The 20,070-nt window shown below is 36.4% G+C and overlaps 1 protein-coding gene across 5 annotated transcripts; it reads left to right on the top strand.

Moving 5' to 3' along the window:
- The first annotated feature begins 5,479 nt into the window (after window positions 1-5,479).
- Window positions 5,480-20,062, top strand: LOC121420095 (THAP domain-containing protein 1 A-like). Of its 5 annotated transcripts, none has more exons than XR_005970698.1 (6): window positions 5,480-5,693; window positions 12,534-12,739; window positions 15,508-15,686; window positions 15,968-16,302; window positions 19,154-19,269; window positions 19,957-20,062. XR_005970698.1 is itself a non-coding variant. In XM_041614628.1 (6 exons), exons 1-4 carry the CDS (start codon window positions 7,048-7,050, stop codon window positions 15,992-15,994), a joined length of 420 nt encoding a protein of 139 aa, XP_041470562.1. In that variant the 5' UTR covers window positions 6,843-7,047; the 3' UTR covers window positions 15,995-16,302; window positions 19,154-19,269; window positions 19,957-20,062. The 5 variants fall into 5 exon arrangements, 2 of the variants coding, with proteins under 2 accessions (XP_041470562.1, XP_041470561.1); XM_041614628.1 differs by lacking the exon at window positions 5,480-5,693 and adding an exon at window positions 6,843-7,093 and having other exon boundaries at window positions 15,508-15,648; XR_005970699.1 differs by lacking the exon at window positions 5,480-5,693 and adding an exon at window positions 8,653-8,981.
- Window positions 20,063-20,070: the final 8 nt, after the last annotated feature.

Genomic DNA, 20,070 nt, shown 5'->3' with positions numbered 1-20,070 from the left:
CTGATCAGGCCAACCTGTTTAAATATTCGAGAAAAAATAGATAAATAAGTAAATAGATAAATAAATAAACAAATAAATAAATAAAGGAATAAATAAATGTTACTCCGCTTTTAGCTCGAACTAATTGCATTCAATAAATTAATCCTGCTGGGTACCCATTCACAACACCTGGGTCCAGTGCAGCACAGTGTGGACAAATTTCTTGCTGTAGGAAAACACGCCATGGCTAGGATTCGAACCCGCGAACCTCTGTTTGAAAGGCGAGAGTCAGAACCACTAGACCACGACGCGCCCACATTGGTTCATGAGAAATGATAACTTACTGACGGAAATAAATCTACCGCAATATTGCCGACAGTGATTTCTTTCCAAAGCATTTAATTTCTGAATAGTGTAGTACATTAATGAGGTTAAATTCTTCAAAGATTTAAAGAAAATGATCGCTTATCATGATAGTTATCATCTGTTGTGATCATCGTTATCATGATGAAAGCATAAAAAATAATAAGCGGAGTAATATGTTCATACAGATTACGGTATTTCTGTTAATCTGTATATACAGATTACGGTATTTCTGCTAATCTGTATATACAGATTACGATATTTCTGCTAATCTGTATATACAGATTACGGTACTTCTGCTAATCTGTATATACAGATTACGGCATTTCTGCTAATCTGTATATACAGATTAGCAGAAATGCTGTAATCTGTATATACAGATTAACAGAAATACCGTAATCTGTATATACAGATTAGTAGAAATAATTTTTATTTCTTCGTGGCACTAATGGTCTTTCGTACCATTCAAACCTTCAAAGAATGAAAATAATGTAAAAAATATCGATATGATGATATTAAAAAATGATAATGAAAATAATGACAATGCAAATATTATTGTAACAGTGGTAGTAGCAATGCTATTGATAGTAATATCAACAACAGATGATGAAAATACCAATAATATCGATGATGATTATAATGATCAAGTTTTATCATTTATAAGTAAGTAATCATAATGTTCAGTTGAAATCATTATAATCATGAACATTATGCATGTGTGGATTTCCGTTTTTTTTTTCTTTCTAAAGACATCCAATCGTAGCTCTGATCAATATTTGTAACACATTTCGGACAAAAAAAAATCATGAAAATTTTCATTTTTGGCCAAATCATGGCCAAAATGACCACTGATATTGTGATTTGGCAAATGAAACCACTTTATCTGGAATCTGAGTGCATTTTTAGTTAAGACAGACCCTTTTAATTGCATGTAGCTACAAAAGCATTCTGTTAAGGGACGATTTTCCAAAGAGTGGTCGAAATGGTCATTTTTGGTCAAAAATTGGCCAAAATGGCGTGAGTATGGTCAATAAGAGTGACATTTTTGGAATCAGCACAGAATTTTACCCCGCATAAGCTTGTCAAACTTCCTGCACAAAAAAATTTGAATAAAGCCCCCTATCTCGTAGACTATATGAACAAGAAAGCTTTCACTATTATGGGCTACGGAAATATGTCCGTCTGCTAGGTCTAAGTCAGACTAAGAGCAAGCTTGTCGGTGAAAATCACTCTCAGTACGTTTCGCAAAGATATAAAGGGAGCGTCACATCAGAACGTTTTACTGCTAACGTAGGCTATGACAAGCCGTTTTATGAATACGATAATTTCATTTTGATTGTTTAAAACACAAATAATTCTCCCTTTAACAAATTTGTATTCTTGATATGCTTTGTTGTAAACAAAAAATGCATTACTTGGTAACGAGAACGAAAGGCTTGTTATTAAGAAATGGGGTTTAAGGAGAAAACGACTGGCCACACAAGGTACTATGTAGGCCTATATTCACATGGGTGTTTGGTTAAAAATATTTCGAATCAGATGATAATGATCGGCGAAGGAGTTCAACAATTTCGTTGGTAAACCTTAGAAATGTGCAGTCGTGCATAGATATATAGACACTCTTAAAATAACGAGGTTGTGTTCTATAACATATTCTTAAAATACATGGAGCATACATGTAGCTCCATCCTTGGAATTTGCAAACGTGTACATTCTTAAAAATGTTGGGCAACATTATGTCCACACATTTTATAATCCAATTCTCGGTAGCTTTAAACCAATAGCGTGTGCTTTGGGTGAAAACTACACAGTATTGGTTGAAAAATACTCAGAGTTGGATAATTTTTTAACCAATTGTTGTGTGGACAGTATGTTGCCCAACATTTTAAGAGTGTACGCATAATGCAGGAGTGTTCACATTCACAAGGGAAATCTACATCTTGAATCGCGATTCCATTTATATTTTCACGCACAGCGCAAAATTGCGATCTCGAACGCAAAAAACGCTGGAACATAAATTATAAGAATTGACCCCATTCAAAGAGCTCGATCGCTACTTGTAAAATAATACATGCGCATCGTGGGGTCTAAAAATGGATTTTTGGATCGCAAGAAGATTCACATACGCAGCGTACAGCAAATATCGCCTTTATTCCAGCAATGATTACAATTAATTGAATCGTAATCAGGATAGCGGGGGTTCTCGATTTTATATTCTGTCCACACACGCAAAAAAAAAGAGAAAATATATATATTTTTCAATCGCGATTCAAATATCGATTTTCAAATTTCGTATTGTGCCATGTATGTTTATCACGCTATCATCATCAGATATACTCACTCTCGACACGAGGCATGGTCAATATTCTGACGTTAGTACGTACCAGGTTTGCTGTTCAACGGCTTCTTCAGTCTCTTTCATGTCTTCACAAATGAATAGACAAACGGAGTCCCATTAGTTATTTAAGAATTGACCCATTGGATGATCAGAATTGGATGATTAAACATTTTACCCACCCCCCAAAAAAGAAAAATACATGTAACTAAATGAATGATAATGAAATAAATAACATAGCTACCATTAACGGTGACACTGTGTTACAATTTGTCCCTTGGGTCCAGGCGTATCGTATCAGGGGCATAGGCCTGTCGTATGCAACGTAGTGTACGATGGAGACCATATTGACCAAGCAGCCACGCCCCCTTAAAAAATCCCTTATTCAAAATGCTTGAGAATATTCTTCATAAACATTTTATCGACATGTATTGCACCCATCAGAGCACGTGATTTCATACCACGATGTAATGGGGGCCAGACTGGTTCCCTTCAGGGAGGGGACTTGTTACACTCTCCAGGAGTTTGATTTATTTATAACGAGTAAATAAATTCTTACTTTCATATGCGATATAATTCATATTTAGAGACTTTAGAACGTAATAGAAGGCATGGTAGAATATGGCAGGGAATGTGGTTTTTAATGTTAACATGGTTAATGGCACCCCCTTGAAAATAAAGCAAATAATGAATGAACTGACCGGGGAGAAAAAAATTGCGTAGTGAAACCTAGAATATGGAGCTCTTTTTTACTAACTTTTAAATAAACGTACCCCTACAACATCTTTAAATTCCTGAATAGGGTACTGCTGCCCAGTATTAATGTAGGGAATAGAGCCAGAGTCAAATAACTCTAAGCAGAGGCGTTGATCTTTTGAGACAGAGGGCGATCGCTCCCAGTATCATTATCATTATTTTTTCTATGGGGGGGGGGGAGCAAACATTTCTAGATTTGCCCCTCCCAATAATTTTGACAACTTGAAAAAAAATTATGATATGCGATGCAAATGTATGTTAGAAAGGGCATCGGAGAGCATTATAAAACATTAAACCTGACATAATCAAACATGTAGCATAAGGTCAATTTTCGGCATGTTTCATGCGCAAATTCTTCATCATAATGTGGCAAATTTTTATATATATTTTTTTCACCCCCTCCCCCATCCGAAATGTGGATCGACACCTCTTGCTCTACACTACACTTCTAACTCCAACCTAAAGAACTTAAAATAACTTTAACGTCGGTCAGGGGGAATATAGCGACCGAAACATTTTCTCAACAACAAAAAACACATTCTCAAGAATGACAAAAATTAACAGCGCTTTTGGAAAAAATAGCATGAATTCAAAACGTAAATTTCACGGCATTAGTATTGTTCTATTCATGATGGGTAATGTAGGGGGGGGGGGGGGTTAATTTGTAAAACAAGGGCATTGTAATGCAGGGGACCAATTTTAACTTGCTGTGCTCACTTTTAAGGAGAGCATATAATTATAGGGCCTACATCTATTTTTTCTTTCTTTTTTTCACAAGAACCGCGCCTGTTATGGTCATGACATTGTATTGAAATACAAATATTGACAAGAAATTCGCAAGAAATAAGAACGTTTTGAACTACACATGATTCAGCATTGAAAACCAATCCAAGAAAAATACTGTTCAGCTGATTAGTAAAAAAAAACGACTCTATGATCTCGGAGACCATCAATAGCTGCTCTCGGAGGTATTCTAGAAATAATCATATAATATATAATCGATTTTTCTTTCACAATTCTCACAGCACTAATCAAAAGGATCTCTTAGCCGAAAGAAAACAAAAGTGAATCCCTCGTATACGCGTTTTTTTCCCTATATAATGCAGTTTTCTTTAAAAAAAATCAAATTTTATTATTAAGTTAACATGCTTACTGTTCTCATGGGAATCACTGTTCGAATGACTTCCTAATTCCTCAGAATTACTATTCTCATAGGAATCACTGTGCGAATGACTTCCTAATTCCTCAGAATTGTGAGATGCCACTTGATTGAAATGCAGGGCTGTCACAACCACAAGGCACGTATGGCGTGCCAAGTGTACGCCAGTATATTCTGTGCAATTCAAGCAATTCCGTACACAAAATGTGTTTTTATTCAGACGAAAATCTTTTTGTCATGACGCTTTTCTAATTTCGTACACAAAATTTATTTTGTGTCACACAAAATCATTTTCGTCTCGACGAAATGCACAAAATAAATTTCGTTTAGACAAAATGTAATTGCGTCCACAAACTTCATTTGGCGTGCCATACAAAATGGCGCACCAAATGTCCGATGGTAAATTCCGTCCAATTCACGTCATTCCGTACACAAAAGTTTTTTTGTTCGTATGAAAATGATTTCGTCATGACGCAGTTTTATTTCGTATACAAAATTATTCTTGTCACACAAAATAAATTTTCGTCGAGACGAAATGTAATTTCGTCCACAAAATTTATTTCGTACACACGAAATGAATTTTGATCTAACGAAATAGCACCCCAATTGTCCAAAGGAAAATTCTGTAGGAAAATATGTGTTTCACTCCAACGAAATTCATTTCGTCATGATGCAGTTTGATTTCGTATACAAAATTTATTTTGTGTCACACTTATAATCAATTTCCTCGAGACGAAATAAAATTGCGTCCTCGAAATTCATTTCGTTGCGATGCAAATATTTATTCCGTCAACGAAATGATTTTGTGTCACATCACAAAAAATTCCGTCGACAAAATGATTTTGTGTCACATCACAAAAAATTCCGTCCATGTAAAATAATTCTGTCTCCTCTTTCTGGCAGGGAATATGAGATCGTCGCTGATTGGCTGCACCTTGCTCAAGCCGATATCTTCGCTCGATCGATATCCGGGCGCGGGACGGTCACACTCACAGGTCGGCATGTTGGTGAACCTTTCTTGTTTAGCTTGCACGTTATTCATGTCAACGAGAGCTGCAAACAACTTCTCTAATTGGTAGAATGTGGACGGACATTGCATTCGTAAGTTTAGCTATGTTTTCGACTTCAAAATTACGTTGAAAACAAAATGGGAATTCGTTAGTCGTTGCCAAACTTGCATTTGCAAGAAGCTGTGCAATTTATAGTCCCGTGTATTCAAGTTTGTGTAGGGTCCTACTGTAGTCGACCATGCCCATGCCAGGCCAGGGGGGATTGGTCTTTTGTGCACACCTAAAATGGTAATGAATTATACAGGCTGATATTTAGGCCTAGATTTTGATTAATGGTGTAAAATTCATACTCAGACTGACTCAGAGCAAAATGCATGTTGAAATTGGAAACTTCATTGGATGACAAATTTTATATAATTATTGACTGTCTGAGTCAGTGATTGACGTGATTTTATTTTTAGATTATTAAAAACAGCTTTAGCTTGGGCACCCACACGCATTGCGAGGTTAGTATTAATACTGGTAAATTAAACCATTGAACCATGTTTGGCAGTGGATTTCGAATTGACAGTTAATGAGTTAGTGGGTCGTGCATGCTGGCTTGCTGCGATCCCACTTCTGCAAGTGATGTCCACGTCCATAAGGCATTAAACACACCACTTCTAAGTAATGGCTTGGTTTTTCTGTGCGCTGTGGCATGTCAGGGGCGGATCCAGCTTTTATAAAGGGGGGGTTGGGGTGGTATGTGAGGGAGCGTAGCGACCGAGTCCAACCGAGCGGAGCAAGCGAGGGTGTTTGGGGGGGTGTCCCCCCTCCCACATAGGGAAAATTTTTGAAAATCTGTGTGTGAAAATGGCGTTTCCTTGCATCTAAAACACCACTATTTTTGATATAGAGGTCGTTGCCAAATTAACCCCCATGAAAATTTGTAAAATTAAGTTGCAATCCCCCATTTTTTTTTTTTTAATGGGGGGATTTTTGTTTGGGGATGAGAATCGGCAACCCTGGCCTAGATTGTCACTTCCGCGGTGGCCCGTGTCCTCAAAAAAGCTGATGGGGGGCAAAAAGGACTATGTGACATTTGTTCGCCCAACCCTCCCCCCAAATAAATAATAATAATAAATTAAATGAAGACATAGAAATAGAATAAAATAAAATTACAAGTTTTTTAAAAAGATAAGATTTAAAAAAAATGGTCCCCAGATTTTTTTTTTTTTGGGGGGGGGGTTGCAATCCCCCCTCTAGATCTGTTTCTGCATGTAATGAACCCTTGACTATGAGTTGGGCTTGTCCGTAGACTCTAATGTTAGAGTCGAGGCCTATCTCGGCTCGGGCCCAAAGATGCGCCACCGCGCACAGAAAAATCATGTGGTATGGACACCAGAAGTGAGAATGAGATCCCATGCGCGACCCACTGACTTAGATATCCACTGCCAAAACGGTTCATGGTACAGGGTATAGGGCAAGTCCAAGAAAAGGTCACCCTAGAAGGTAAAATTTTATCTCCAATTTAAGAAGTTATCTTTGGAGGGGTAAGAAAGCCTATCGCCTGTTGTGGTAGCCTAAGTATGTTTGGCCTAGGTCCTAGCCCCACTCATTACTAGTACAAGTTTAGTTACTTTGAGCGATGTTTGTGCCGGCTCCACTTCACCACCACTACTATACGCTCCATCTGGCTGAACATCGTGTCCGTTAAGTCGATCTGATATTCCGAGTGACAAAGGTGGGATTTTATGGGGAAATATAAAACTCATGGAACATCACGATCTTTAAAAACAAAACTAATATAGGAGGGGGTCCAGTGTCCGGACATGTTATCTTTTGGTTACACTTCGTAATTCAGAAGGTTCGTAATTCCAAAACACGTGAATTCATTATTGCCTGAACCACAATGTTCGTTAAATCGAAAAAGGGTTCGTTAATCCGATTATTTGTGGCGTAATTCCGAAGGTTCGTTAATCCGAAAAGGAATAATGAGTGATAATTCCGAAGGTTCGTTAGTCCGAAAACGAAATGAGGTTCGTTAATCCGAAAACGAAATGAGGTTCGTTAATCCGAAAAAACTAAATGAACAACGAACCTCATTTTTTTTCGGACTAACGAACCTTCGGAATTATGACTCATTATTCCTTTTCGGATTAACGAACCTTTGGAACAACGAACGTCATTTCAATTTTTGGATTGTCGGACCTTCGGAACAACGAACCTTATTTCGCTTTCAGATTAACGAACCTCCGGAATATCCAAACCTTCGGAATAACGAAGCTTCGGAATTATGAATGTAAACAATCTTTTTGAAGCCTTCCTTTTTGTCTTTGGATTACACTAAAAATATGAATTCAATACTTGTAATCATCTTCTATTTTGTTCTTTATATTTCCCAACATTTTGTACTAAAATTTGATGAAACTTCGCTTCTAACTTTTTTCAAATGACTTTCTAACATTGATCGTGTGGACACACAACCTGTACGGACACACAACAACTGAGTGACCTGAAACTCAGGCAGGATGTTTAGCAATACTTGATTAACCTTATGCCCAAATTTCATGAACTAGGTTTCTAAGTTTTCATTTAAAAAACACAACCTTTTGTTAAGATTTGGTGTTGATGCCGCCACCGTCAGAAAAACAGCGCCTATAATATAATTTTACTCTCCTATGCAGGTGAAACAAAACGGAAGGAAAGAAGGGAAAACACAAATTTTGCGCATTTTCATGTATTTATTTTCAATAGTCTCGGCAGTGCAGCCGTCCTTGCATGGTAACTATTATATAAAGATTATCCAGCAGCTTGCAAAGGAAAGTCAGTTTCAAAGTAATTTCTTCAGTGCACAGATGAGGCGAGGGGGTCTTCGGGCGCTTGCCCCCTCTCCTCTCCTACAAAAATAAATTATGACCAAGAAAGTAGAAAAGAAAATGGTGAAATATATTTTTTCTGAATATTATGCTTTCATTGGATATTTATAAAGTTAAATATTTTTATTTTTTTGCTCGCTCACAAAAAAAAGATCTGCCCAATTATTCATATCTATCCCCTTCAAAACTTTGGCTCACTTCGCCACTGATTTGTTTCATCACACTTCTATGCAAATACTTACGCCTATAGAATAGAATACATTATATCCTACATAGAGTAAATCATGTATAGTACTATTGGTTCAAGTAGCATCATGTGACCGAATATCAACTCTGACGTCATACCTCGATATATTTTTGGATACTAGTATATCGAGGTCTGACATCATTATTTCACAAAACTGGATCTAGCTAAACTCTCAGGCACACCGGCCAGCGCGCTCTCTCTCCCGGGCAAGTCCAGCGATGTGTCGGCACAGGCACTGATCTGCGTTCTGCTGAGCACGATGGCTCAGAGAAAAGTAGGTAATTCAACTCAAGTAACCGGACTTTGCAAGCTCATCACATAGATTTTGGTTATAAATTATAAAAAGTTGGATAAAAAACAAATATATCAGGCGTTTCATTCGAAAGCATAGTGGGAATTATTAATCCTCGGTTGGACTGGCAAAACTACTATATTTCCCTCGGGGCTTCGCCCCTCAGGAAGTAATTGTCAGACCAACCTCGGATAAATAATTCAACTATACTTTCTCAAAGCCTGATATATTTGTTTACTATTTCTCATAATTCCATATGGCTTTGTGTAATTATTTTGTGTCCTGAATTACTTCATTAATATGAAATTTTATTCAGAATCACAAAAACTGCAAGCTCTCTTTTTCTCCTAATAATCAGAGACAAAATGAGCCCAAGATTTTGAGGGAGTCAGATGTGTCATATCAGGCAAAATTCAATAGAAGTTGTGAGCGAGCAAGCTTTTCATTAAAAAAAATCACATTTTGTAGCTTGACATAAAAATATTCAGAAAATGTTATATTTCATTTTTCTTTCCCTTTTTTTTTTTGGGGGGGGAGAGCATCCCAAGCCTCCCCCCATCTATGCACCTCTGTCTAGTGTCTATATTACTGTTATATTGTTATTTCAAGACTAATTTTCATAGAAACGATTGGTTCAGAAAAAATATTAAACACATGCAGCCTTTCATGGAAAGTTCCCCCGGTTGTCCCGAAAAGGTGTGTTTTGTTTGACTTTCCTCCTCAACCCACCCTTTCGAGAAAAGCTCTCGCGGCATATCTCAACGTCCGTATGACATATTTGTCCTGCCCACCAGAGGTGAAGGCGAGACTAAGGGATCCAAATGTCGTCTGTCCGTCCGTCACAAACCTGTAATGACACATAACTCCACAACCGTAAGTCGCTTTTAAACCAAACATGGATGGTAGATGGACCTGGGTGACCTGCATGTTGAGCTGCAGTCAGAGGTCACATGGTAAGGTCAAAGGTCATTTTCAGGTCAACGTTAAAGTTTACATGCAACACTTTTATGACACCTAACTCCACAACCGTAAGTCGCTTTTCAACCAAACTTGGATGGTAGATGGACTTGGGGGACCTGCATGTTATGCTGCAGTCTGAGGTCATATGGTAAGGTCAAAGGTCATTTTCAGGTCAACGTTACAGTTCACATGCAAGACTCTTATGACACCTAACTCCGCAACCGTAAGTCACATTTCAACCAAACTTGGATGTTGGATAGACATGGGGGACGTGCATGTTATGCTGCAGTCAGAGGTCACATGGTAAGGTAAAATATCATTTACAGGTTAAAGTTTACATGCAAGACTCTCTTATGACACCTAACTCCGCAACCATAAGTCACTTTTCAATCAAACATGGATGGTCGATGGACTTGGGGGACCTGCATGTTATGCTATACAGTCAGAGGTCACATGGTAAGGTCGAAGGTTATTTTCAGGTCAACGTTAAAGTTTACATGCAACACTTTTATGACACCTAACTCCACAACCGTAAGTCGCTTTTCAACCTAACATGGACAGTAGATGGACTTGGGGGATCTGCACATGTTACGCTGAAGTGGGAGGTCACATGATAAGTTCAAAGGTCATTTTCAGGTCAACGTCAAAGTTTACATCAAGACTCTCTTATGAAAACTAACTCCGCAACCGTAAGTCACTTTTCAACCAAACTTGGATGTTGGATAGACTTGGGGGACGTGCATGTTATGCTGCAGTCGGAGGTCACATGGAAAGGTCAAAGGTCATTTACAGGTTAAAGTTTACATGCAAGACTCTCTTATGACACCTAACTCCGCAACCGTAAGTCACTTTTCAACCAAACTTGGATGGTAGATGGACTTGGGGGACCTGCATGTTATGCTGCAGTCAGAGGTCACATGGAAAGGTCAAAGGTCATTTACAGGTTAAAGTTTACATGCAAGACTCTCTTATGACACCTAACTCCGCAACCGTAAGTCACTTTTCAACCAAACTTGCAGACTTATGCTGCAGTCGGATGTCACATGGTAAGGTAAAAGGTCATTTTCAGGTCAATATTAAAGTTTACGTGCAAGGCTGGTATGACAAGTGTTATTCCATCCCAGTAATTTCACAATGAAGTTTCGATATAATTCTTGCGTGCCCTCGCAAATCACAATATTTCTGGTTATTTTCATAAGTGGGCGAGACAAAAATTGCTTTTGCCTTGTTTTTTAGTCATGTTCAAAATGAATTAGTGATGATTTCATTTTTCTCGGCATTTTAATCCCCAAGTCTGCATGGTTTAATTATGTTTGATGCATGTTTTGCCTTTAGTAGACAGCTGGCAGCCCTCTGTCTCGAGGAGTATTTTTATATCTTTTTCTGTATTTGGTGAGTGAAGCCAACGAAATTCAGCTGAACAACCAACATAAAGGCATGGTCACACCGGCCGAGCGTTGTTGGAGCGGTAGGGAAAGAGGGTAGAATTTTTCTCTCAAAATGGGGGAAAAATCGAAAACAAAAAAACAAATCGAACTTGAAAATGGTAAACGGTAGCGAGCGGTGATGATTTTTTTTTCTCTCCGCTCCACGACCGCTCCAACAACGCTCGGCCAGATGCCTTTACACTTAAGGGGAATCCAGCCTTGGTCATAAAATATAGTGTTGGAAAGGAGAAAATTAGATAAAACAGAATGGTGAAAGTTTGAAAGAAATCGGACCAGCAATAAGAAAGTTATGGCTGCTTTAAAATTGAAATCCCTATGATTATGTAGATTTCAAAGTGGCAACTGGGTAAGTAAATTATGACAAGAGGCAAGGACAACTTTCCCATAGGCCATGTACTTAATTATCAGGGATTTGTGTTTTTCTCCTAACTGCCCTTCCCCTGGGGCAGTAATCTAAATATAACCCTGGTAGTATATTGTTTTATGTCCTCATGTGAAAGAAAAATAAAAATTTGAAGTAAAACATTTGAAAAAATGACATATTAGCCATTTTATGTATTGGAGTACATGGAAGAGTAGTCCTTGCCTTACATCACTGTGACATCACATATGTGGCCAATTTGCAGTCTCGTGGATCTAGGGATTACCAATATTCACAACTTTAAAAATAACTTTCTTATTATTTGTCAGATAGTGTTCAAACTTTCACCTATCAACTTGACTGATTTTTCTTATTCCCCTAAGAACAAGTTTTTATTTGGGTTGGATTCCCCTTTAACAGAGACCGAAGCTTTAGTTCTAGTTTTGGCTCTGCTATTTTTTGATTGGATGTATTTCCTGATTTATCACAATAATTGCAAGTTTTATCATAATTTAACTTTTTGAAAATTATGCTATTATGTGATTAAGGCTACATCTCTTGTACTTTCTACCGATAGTCTCAATATAACGTTATTAATGGATTATTTCTTGTTAAAAATCCTAAAGATAGGAACTAACTCTGTGGTTGGTAGATAAATATGACTCACTTGTCCAGGTGTTGATAAAAGGGCCGCTGCTGAGTAGGCCTAGAGTTTTCTTAATTATATGTAATTGATTTCATGACATGTATTTACATTTGCTGCAGATTCCCATTCAGCCGTTGGACTGAACTGGTACTGTAACACAGTATGGATGGTCAATATGAAGCAAGCTTCATCGAATTCCTCCAAGAGCTCTGTACTCTGTTCTGATCATTTTGAAGATGCTTGCTTTGACAGGACTGGGCAAACGATTCGTCTAAGACAGGATGCTGTCCCAACCACATTTAATTTGCCGCCTCGTCATCAGAAGGTACAGTAGATCTATATCATACGTGTTTTAAAGAAATATAATCTCTGTATTATCTATCTACCTTTGGTTTGACAGAACAATGTTTTGAATATTCCATTCTCAGTAGCCAAAGAGAAATGAAAATTATCCTATTCGTTAGGGTCACCATGGACCTCGGCCTATACTGTGTACCAGGGGACTGTGTATTTTAAGTTAACGCTTACTAAATGATCAAACAAATTAAAAATTTGGTTTAGCCCTACATAATTAGCATGAGCTTCTTTGAAATTGCAAAGCTAAGGGTGTATTGCTGATTTTTCATAATTTATTAAAATTCATTTTTGATAAATTATTTTATGCATAAATAGAGAATTCTCTGCTGTACAGTTAAGTAAATCTCTAAATAAGTTCCCAAGTTCTACAGTGCGTATGAAAAAATGGGATAGATTTGAAAAGTCTATAAAATTTTTGTTTCAAATTATGATCTCAATATTTTGGTGTCAATACATGCTATGGAATCTTATCCTTCAAATGCTATTAAAATAATTTGGTTTTGTTCGTGCTTACGCAAACACAAATTTTTGTTTTGTCTGGGGTAAAAAAGGAAGCTTGCGCCAAAATGGCATAATATGATGGTCGGACTTCTTGCTATCAGCAGAATTCCTCTTAACCTTTTCATTATCTTTGCCATAATTTTCGAATTATGCAGTCAAAATTCATTTCCAAATCTACTTATTTATTTGGATAGTTGTGGTGTTGTTCCTTTTTAATATGTTCTCTTTTAGTTTTGAATATTCCTTCCTTAGGCAAGAACATTTTTTAAAACCAAATTATGGTAGAGCGTGTTTTTTTTTAAATCCTTTCATTGTGTTCTGCAAAGGTTATGATGCCTTTGAACAGTGGCATACTGAGGGGTGGGGGCTCGGGGTGCTCCCCCCCTCCCAATACAAAATTATGACCAAGGAAAAAAGTGGAAAGAAAAATAACAGAAAACATAGAAAGTGAAATATGATATTATTCTGAATATTATGTCAAAATCACAAAATTGGATATTTTAGTAAAAACTGGAAATTTTTGCTTGCTCGCTTCACAACTTTTCAATGCATTTTACCTGATCTGCCATATCTTGCTCCTTCAAAATTGACTCAATACACCATTGCCATTGAAAGACATGAATATTTTCTTGTTTGTCCTGTCAAGCACATAATTAAACTTGGTGAAGGATTCAATGACCCCTTGAAAATAGGATTCATGTCTTTTATAGGTACCATTACATAAATTGTTTCACATAATTATTATCAAAGGTACCATAACATAATTTGTTTCACATAATAAAAAGGATTTGAATGATTACAAATTCTCCCAATTAAAAATGCAAATCTTCTCACTTGGGTTGACAAGAAAGTCTCTTCTTACTTATGAAGCAAAATTCAAAGGTAAAAGAAGTTCAAATTAAAACCAATGTAATTCAGGTAAATGAATAAATTTATTAGTGAAATTTGACAGCATTTTTCGAAAATTATGGCAAAGATAATGAATATATTATAAGTCTGCTGATTAGCCAAAAGTCTAAAAGTATAAAACGTCCCATGTTCGCTCAAGCATGAATTTATTTTTTAAATGCCATTTCAAAGATAAGATCTTAGAGCATCTATTAATATCAAAATATAGATATAATATTTTGAGACAAAGCAAAGATTTTATAATTTTCAACCAATAAGTACAAGAATAATGATGCATTTGTCATTTATGATTTAAAATAGAATTTCCATTGGATTAGATTTGTAAGAAAAATAATGTTTTTGAGCAATTCTAGGTCCGACATGAACTCATACATTGTTGCATTACTGCGTATCGGATGCCGCAAACTTGGTCCCTAAACTTCTGCGAGACTTGACCAACAAAAAAATATGAGGACATGTTTCTAACTGTGGAATTATTGCAAAACATGTGGAGGGGGCTTATTAAAGTGATGGTCCAGGCTGAAAATATTTATACATGTAGCTTAATAAATAGAGTAGAAGTCACTGAGCAAAATGCCGAAAATTTCATCAAAATCAAATGACAAATAATCAAGTTATTGAATTTGATAGTTTATAACAATAGTTTGTGAAAACGGTCGTCATGAATATTCATTAGGTGGGCTGATGATGTCACATCTCAAATTGTTCTTTTGAATTTTATTATATGAAATTATGTTTATTAAATTTTATCCTCCAAGAACTAGAAAAATTGGATTGACAACTGATTTAGTACATTAGATATTAATTGCTGAAACTTATTTCATCATAATGGAGACACATCATTTACACATGTATGAAATAATGAAAAAATTATGATTTTATGAACCAAACGGAAAGTGGGGATGTGACATCATCCCACCTAATGAATATTCATGATATGACTATTTTCTCAAAATATTGCTAAACTTTAAACTTCAATAACTTTATTATTTGTTATCCGATTTTGATGACATTTTCAGCATATTGCTCAGTGGATTCTACTCTATGTATTAAGATATAAATATTTTCAGCCTGGACCATCCCTTTAAGACCCCCCCTTCCTCCTTTGGGGCCAGATAGGGTTAATAAATCATCATGAATATTTAAACATGTTTATTTTGCTGCAAGTCCATTGAAAAGGATTCATTTCTAAACAAATATTATTCTAAATGTACTATTGAATATTAATTTGACAAATTTAAAGTCATTTTTTTCATTCTTGCATCTCGGTTTATTCAATTTTTCTTATTTTTTTAATGTTTTTTTTTTTTCATTCTTCTCGTACAGAATGCACACAAACCAGGGAAACCCTCGAAAGAAAGTCATTTAGATTCAGCAAGCAACCTCCCAGATACTGCAAAGACACCTGTACCAAAGTCTTCAGCACCTTCCCTGGGACTACTACTCAATGCCAAAAATCTAAGAGGGGTAAAGTGGAAGATAACAGCAACATATATCTAAATGGGGTATTGTACAGTATGATTGATCAACCAATGATACCAGTTGTATTCTGACATTTAAATCCATGTCCCTCTGACCAATGTTGTCAAATAAAAACCTTGCTTTGAGCATAACATCCTCAAGGTGGTCTGAAATTCTATTAGAAGGTACATGTAGTCTTCTGTGGAAGTTCATTTTATGCTTTGACTGCTAATCTACAAGTTTTATTATCAATATGCTAGTGTTCTGAAGTTGATGTGTTAATAATCAATTGTTTTAATGTTTTATTCTATTTAAAACATAATAGATGGAGACCAGCAGCATGGCAGCATGAGCTAATGTTGGTCGTGATGAGGCATATACCACCATCAACAATGCTGCAATTGCAGTCACCACCACCAAGTCTGCTTCTGTCACTGCCATCACCATTGCCACCGCCATTACCAAGACCACTCCTGACACAAAGCCCCCAAGTCCTCAACTGACCAGATATTGCAGCTGGAGAAGGATATACCAGGAACTTCAAAGCCAGGGCTTGCCAGTCTCCTACAATAAGAAAAATGCCATGGGCCCATCTAATGAACTAGTAGTAGAATATTTGGCCACAGTTGTAGAAATGCAGAGACTAACATACTGCCACAGGTAAAAATCAATGTCAGATATGATGGATAGTCTTTGAAATATGGGTTGCAGAATGAATATCAGTAAAACCCATCATGATGTGCTATCTGATTTAACCCTAAAAAGGCGGTGGGAGCCCAAAAATTTTCACGATAAATCCACAACGTGAAAGATTGTGCCGCGTCATTATAAAGCCTTTTTTAAAAAAAGTTTATGAGTTTTCAGACAAAATTTGTGACACCTGGGTACCCGGTTCTGCAATTATGCAACATTGTGCATTGTGTAATTACACATGTCAGAATTGCACTAAAATGTGATTTCATGGACAAATCCAATGCAAAATCTGTTTCTAGCCAGAATTCATAATTGTATCATACCGGTTAATGTTTATTTTTACTGATTAAAATCAATTAATTTCATTGTGCTTATGATCAGAAAATTTTGTCAACAATATAAAAAAAGTAAAAAAAACAAAGAAATACTTAAGAAAGGAAAAAAATACATATGAAAGGTATTTGATATCAATTAATTTTTATGTGTCTGAACAACAAGGGCTGTGTTTATAGATTTCCAGCCAAATTCTAATTTCATGCATGATTTAGTAAAATATATAATTCTAAATAATTTTAGAATGATCAAATATACAATTTTTTCATCTGTGGCAGGCATTTTGCATTTCTTCACAATTGCGCAATTAACGGTCAATCTTGAGGGCCCCCACTCCCCTTCCGCCCATCTTTCCTGCCTCCAAAATACCCTGGCAGTCTTATTAGGGTTAGATTAAGTCTACATTAAGCAAACATAAAATTCTTACAATTGAATTCAGTGGCGTAATGAGCCAAATATTTTGAGAGGGCTAAATATGGCGAATGGAACAAAAGTTCTCCAAAGAGCGAAGGGAGTGTTCAAAATTTTAGAACTTTTTAATACAGAAATCAAAATTTGGAAAGATTTTGACGTAATAATATCCAGTAAATACTCTCTATTTCACCCTTTCTCGTTCGCTTTCTTTCTTTTTCTCCTTTTCTTTCTTGGTCGTTAAACATTGGGGGGGGGGGGCAGTCAGACCGCAGGTCCCTATGCTAATGAGCAAAAAGTCCAGATACATCCAAATCATCTCGTGGCTGAATCCTTGCAAAATCTTGTGATTCGTGAGATTTTCTTTCTCGAGTCTAAGAATTTACCTGTTTTAAAGAGAAATTCCAGTATTGGTAACGATCTCAAAATGACTTTTTACAGAATCTAATATAATGACCACCCAAGTGTCTGTTTGTATGAATAAAAAATATGTGCCAAAGGATTCTGGAAGAAATTGTGTAATTGCTGAGAAATAAGCAAAATAAGCTCATATTCCAGCAATAATAATACACTGTCCCACGTGTGCCTATCTGTGTTGGTGATCTTCAGTGTGAACATTTTTCAGCGTAGATTTCAAGATTTCACAAAGTTCAGTTTATGTAACTTTACCAAATCTAGATCCTCGATGATATACTGACAATTAAGCCAGACTTTCTCATGAAATCAGTGTTTACTGCAACTACTGGCATTACTTTTTAACCTCAAGTTAAATTAAATATTATTGCACTATCAGATAGAGTAAAAGTTACTCTTTCATATTGGTCATTTATTTTGTATACAATATTTTGTTAAATAAGTAAATTTCTGGCCTGAAAGTGTGCCTCAAAACTTAATTTTCTTCTTCCATTTTCTTTTGCACATTGTGCAAACTTTTTATTTTGAGCCTCAATGATATCCATATCACCATAAAGCTGAACTTCTTTTCTTTCTCACAATGCCACTCTTGATATGCGGCACCTTTTAATCGGGTCAAGATCACACTTTTCCCACTAAGGTACAATACGAGATTTCTGTAATTTTGTACTTGCATGAAATCCAGAGTTCTGATTGGCTGGATAAGGTTCACAGAACAACAGGCACAGGGTATTTGAGGAGATTACCACATGGGAAGTGTGACCTTCCTACGAACCATGGCACTGGAACCGTTGGAATTTGCCACTGGGTGGTCCATTTGACCAATCAGAATGCAGTATTCTTGTTTTCAAACTGCTTTATGTACTTGGCAAATGAAAAGTGTGATCTTGACCCGATTAAACCAATTCTTATTTTGAAACCTATATCGTTTCAAAGCATACATATTCAGCTTTATCATGATATAAAAATCATTTGGGCTCAAACACAAATAAAGTGTGAAAATAGCAACTTTTGTCAGGTGAAAATATTTATTTTATAGCATATTTTAGATCAAACTTTGAACCTATATTACAAAATCTTTGAATAAATCCAAACATATGACATGAAAGAATGATTCTTCTTCTTTACAATGGTACCAAATTCATGAAATTCGATGCACAGTTAGAGCAGCAATGACCGAATGAAAAGGTGTTATGGTCCGCGTCAAGCTCATTAAATATACAAAACATCTCAAGTCATGAATATCATTTGGATGAAAGAAGCCACTCTCTTGGGACCTGCAGTCTGACTGGGGGGCATGGCCCCCATCTATACATCAGTGATGGATTTAATACTTTTTGCATGTACGATGACGATGCTCGCTCTCTCTCACCCATCCTCACTATGTGTATATGTGTGTGCAAGATGAATTATGAGGAATAATTGCATGAAGTGACGTTTTTCAACCAGAGATTGATCCTTATGTATTACTTACTATTGCATTTTTGTTCATCATATTGACCCATCTTGACCCCTTTACCCCCCCCCCCCCCCCTGACAAAAACCTAATAGTCAAATGAAGTTTCCTTTTCTTTTCTTTTGATATACATGTAATGTATTCATGTGAGAAAAAAAATTATAGTGCCAAACATTTTTTGAAAATTTTAATTTATTCCTTCAGGTGAGGTTTTGTCCACAGTTCCAGAAGGACACAAAATAGTATCAGAAAGTCATGCCAGAATCAACAACTGAAGGGTTTGAAGAGCCAGATAAAGAGCCTAGAAATGTGATTTAAACGTAAGTTAAACTTATTTATAATTCTGATTCATTTTGGCATAGAAAGTAAGTCATAATAACAATTTGAATGATTTTTGTCTTCTTGATTTGCTCTTTGTCAGGAATCCAAATTTTAGAATTAAACTCTTAGTTTGAGGTGTTGATGATTTTTTTTTCAGCTGCAAAAGTAACAAACCAATATCAATCATTGGTCGATAATGTGACTTGCTTTCTCTTGCCAAATTGGTACATGTACATGTATATTCTGCATTTCTATAATGATTGACCCCACCACTAGCACATAAGATGCAACATGTCAAATAACTGTCAAACTCACTTCATCATGTATTTTATTATTAATATTTCATTAAAGGAGTAAAAGGACTCAGAAAGATTACCCGAAAAAGCTCACAGAATTTTTTTTACTGGTAGACCCTTTACATTCATTTGATGAATTGAGTTCATGCAAAATCAACTGAATGTTATGAGTACAAAATCCTGTTAATACACCTTACTGTGAGGCTATTCTGGTAGGTCATCCCGGGAGTGCCTGAGGATCTTGTCCATTTGGATAAATCTTGCAAAGTACCAAGAGGTGCCTCCAACCCCCCCCCCCCCCCCACTCTATTAAGGGTTAACAATGAAATTGAAATTAGGAATAAGTTTAGTATCTTGCTCATATGCATTATAAATTAATTACTATTTCAGGTACTTCAATCACATGCACAGTAGGAGCAAAAACAGCAGCAAACACACAGGAGATGTAACACTACATTGACCAACAGCAACAACTACAGCAGCATCAACAATTTCTGCAGGAGA

The sequence above is a fragment of the Lytechinus variegatus genome, chromosome 8 (assembly GCF_018143015.1).
Source record: "Lytechinus variegatus isolate NC3 chromosome 8, Lvar_3.0, whole genome shotgun sequence".
NCBI classification, from domain to species: Eukaryota; Metazoa; Echinodermata; class Echinoidea; order Temnopleuroida; family Toxopneustidae; genus Lytechinus; species Lytechinus variegatus.
Note: the sequence above shows the minus strand (reverse complement) of the source record. Positions and strands in the feature narration are given on the sequence as shown.

What these genes read in the sequence shown, in the direction of transcription:
- LOC121420095 (XM_041614627.1), top strand. Translation starts at nt 7,048, where the DNA reads ATGGTACAGGGTATAGGGCAAGTCCAAGAAAAGGTCACCCTAGAAG. An exon ending in AGAAAAGGTCACCCTAGAAG is followed by an intron (nt 7,094 to 12,533) that starts GTAAAATTTTAT and finishes CATTTGCTGCAG; the next exon opens with ATTCCCATTCAGCCGTTGGA. An exon ending in TGCCGCCTCGTCATCAGAAG is followed by an intron (nt 12,740 to 15,507) that starts GTACAGTAGATC and finishes CTTCTCGTACAG; the next exon opens with AATGCACACAAACCAGGGAA.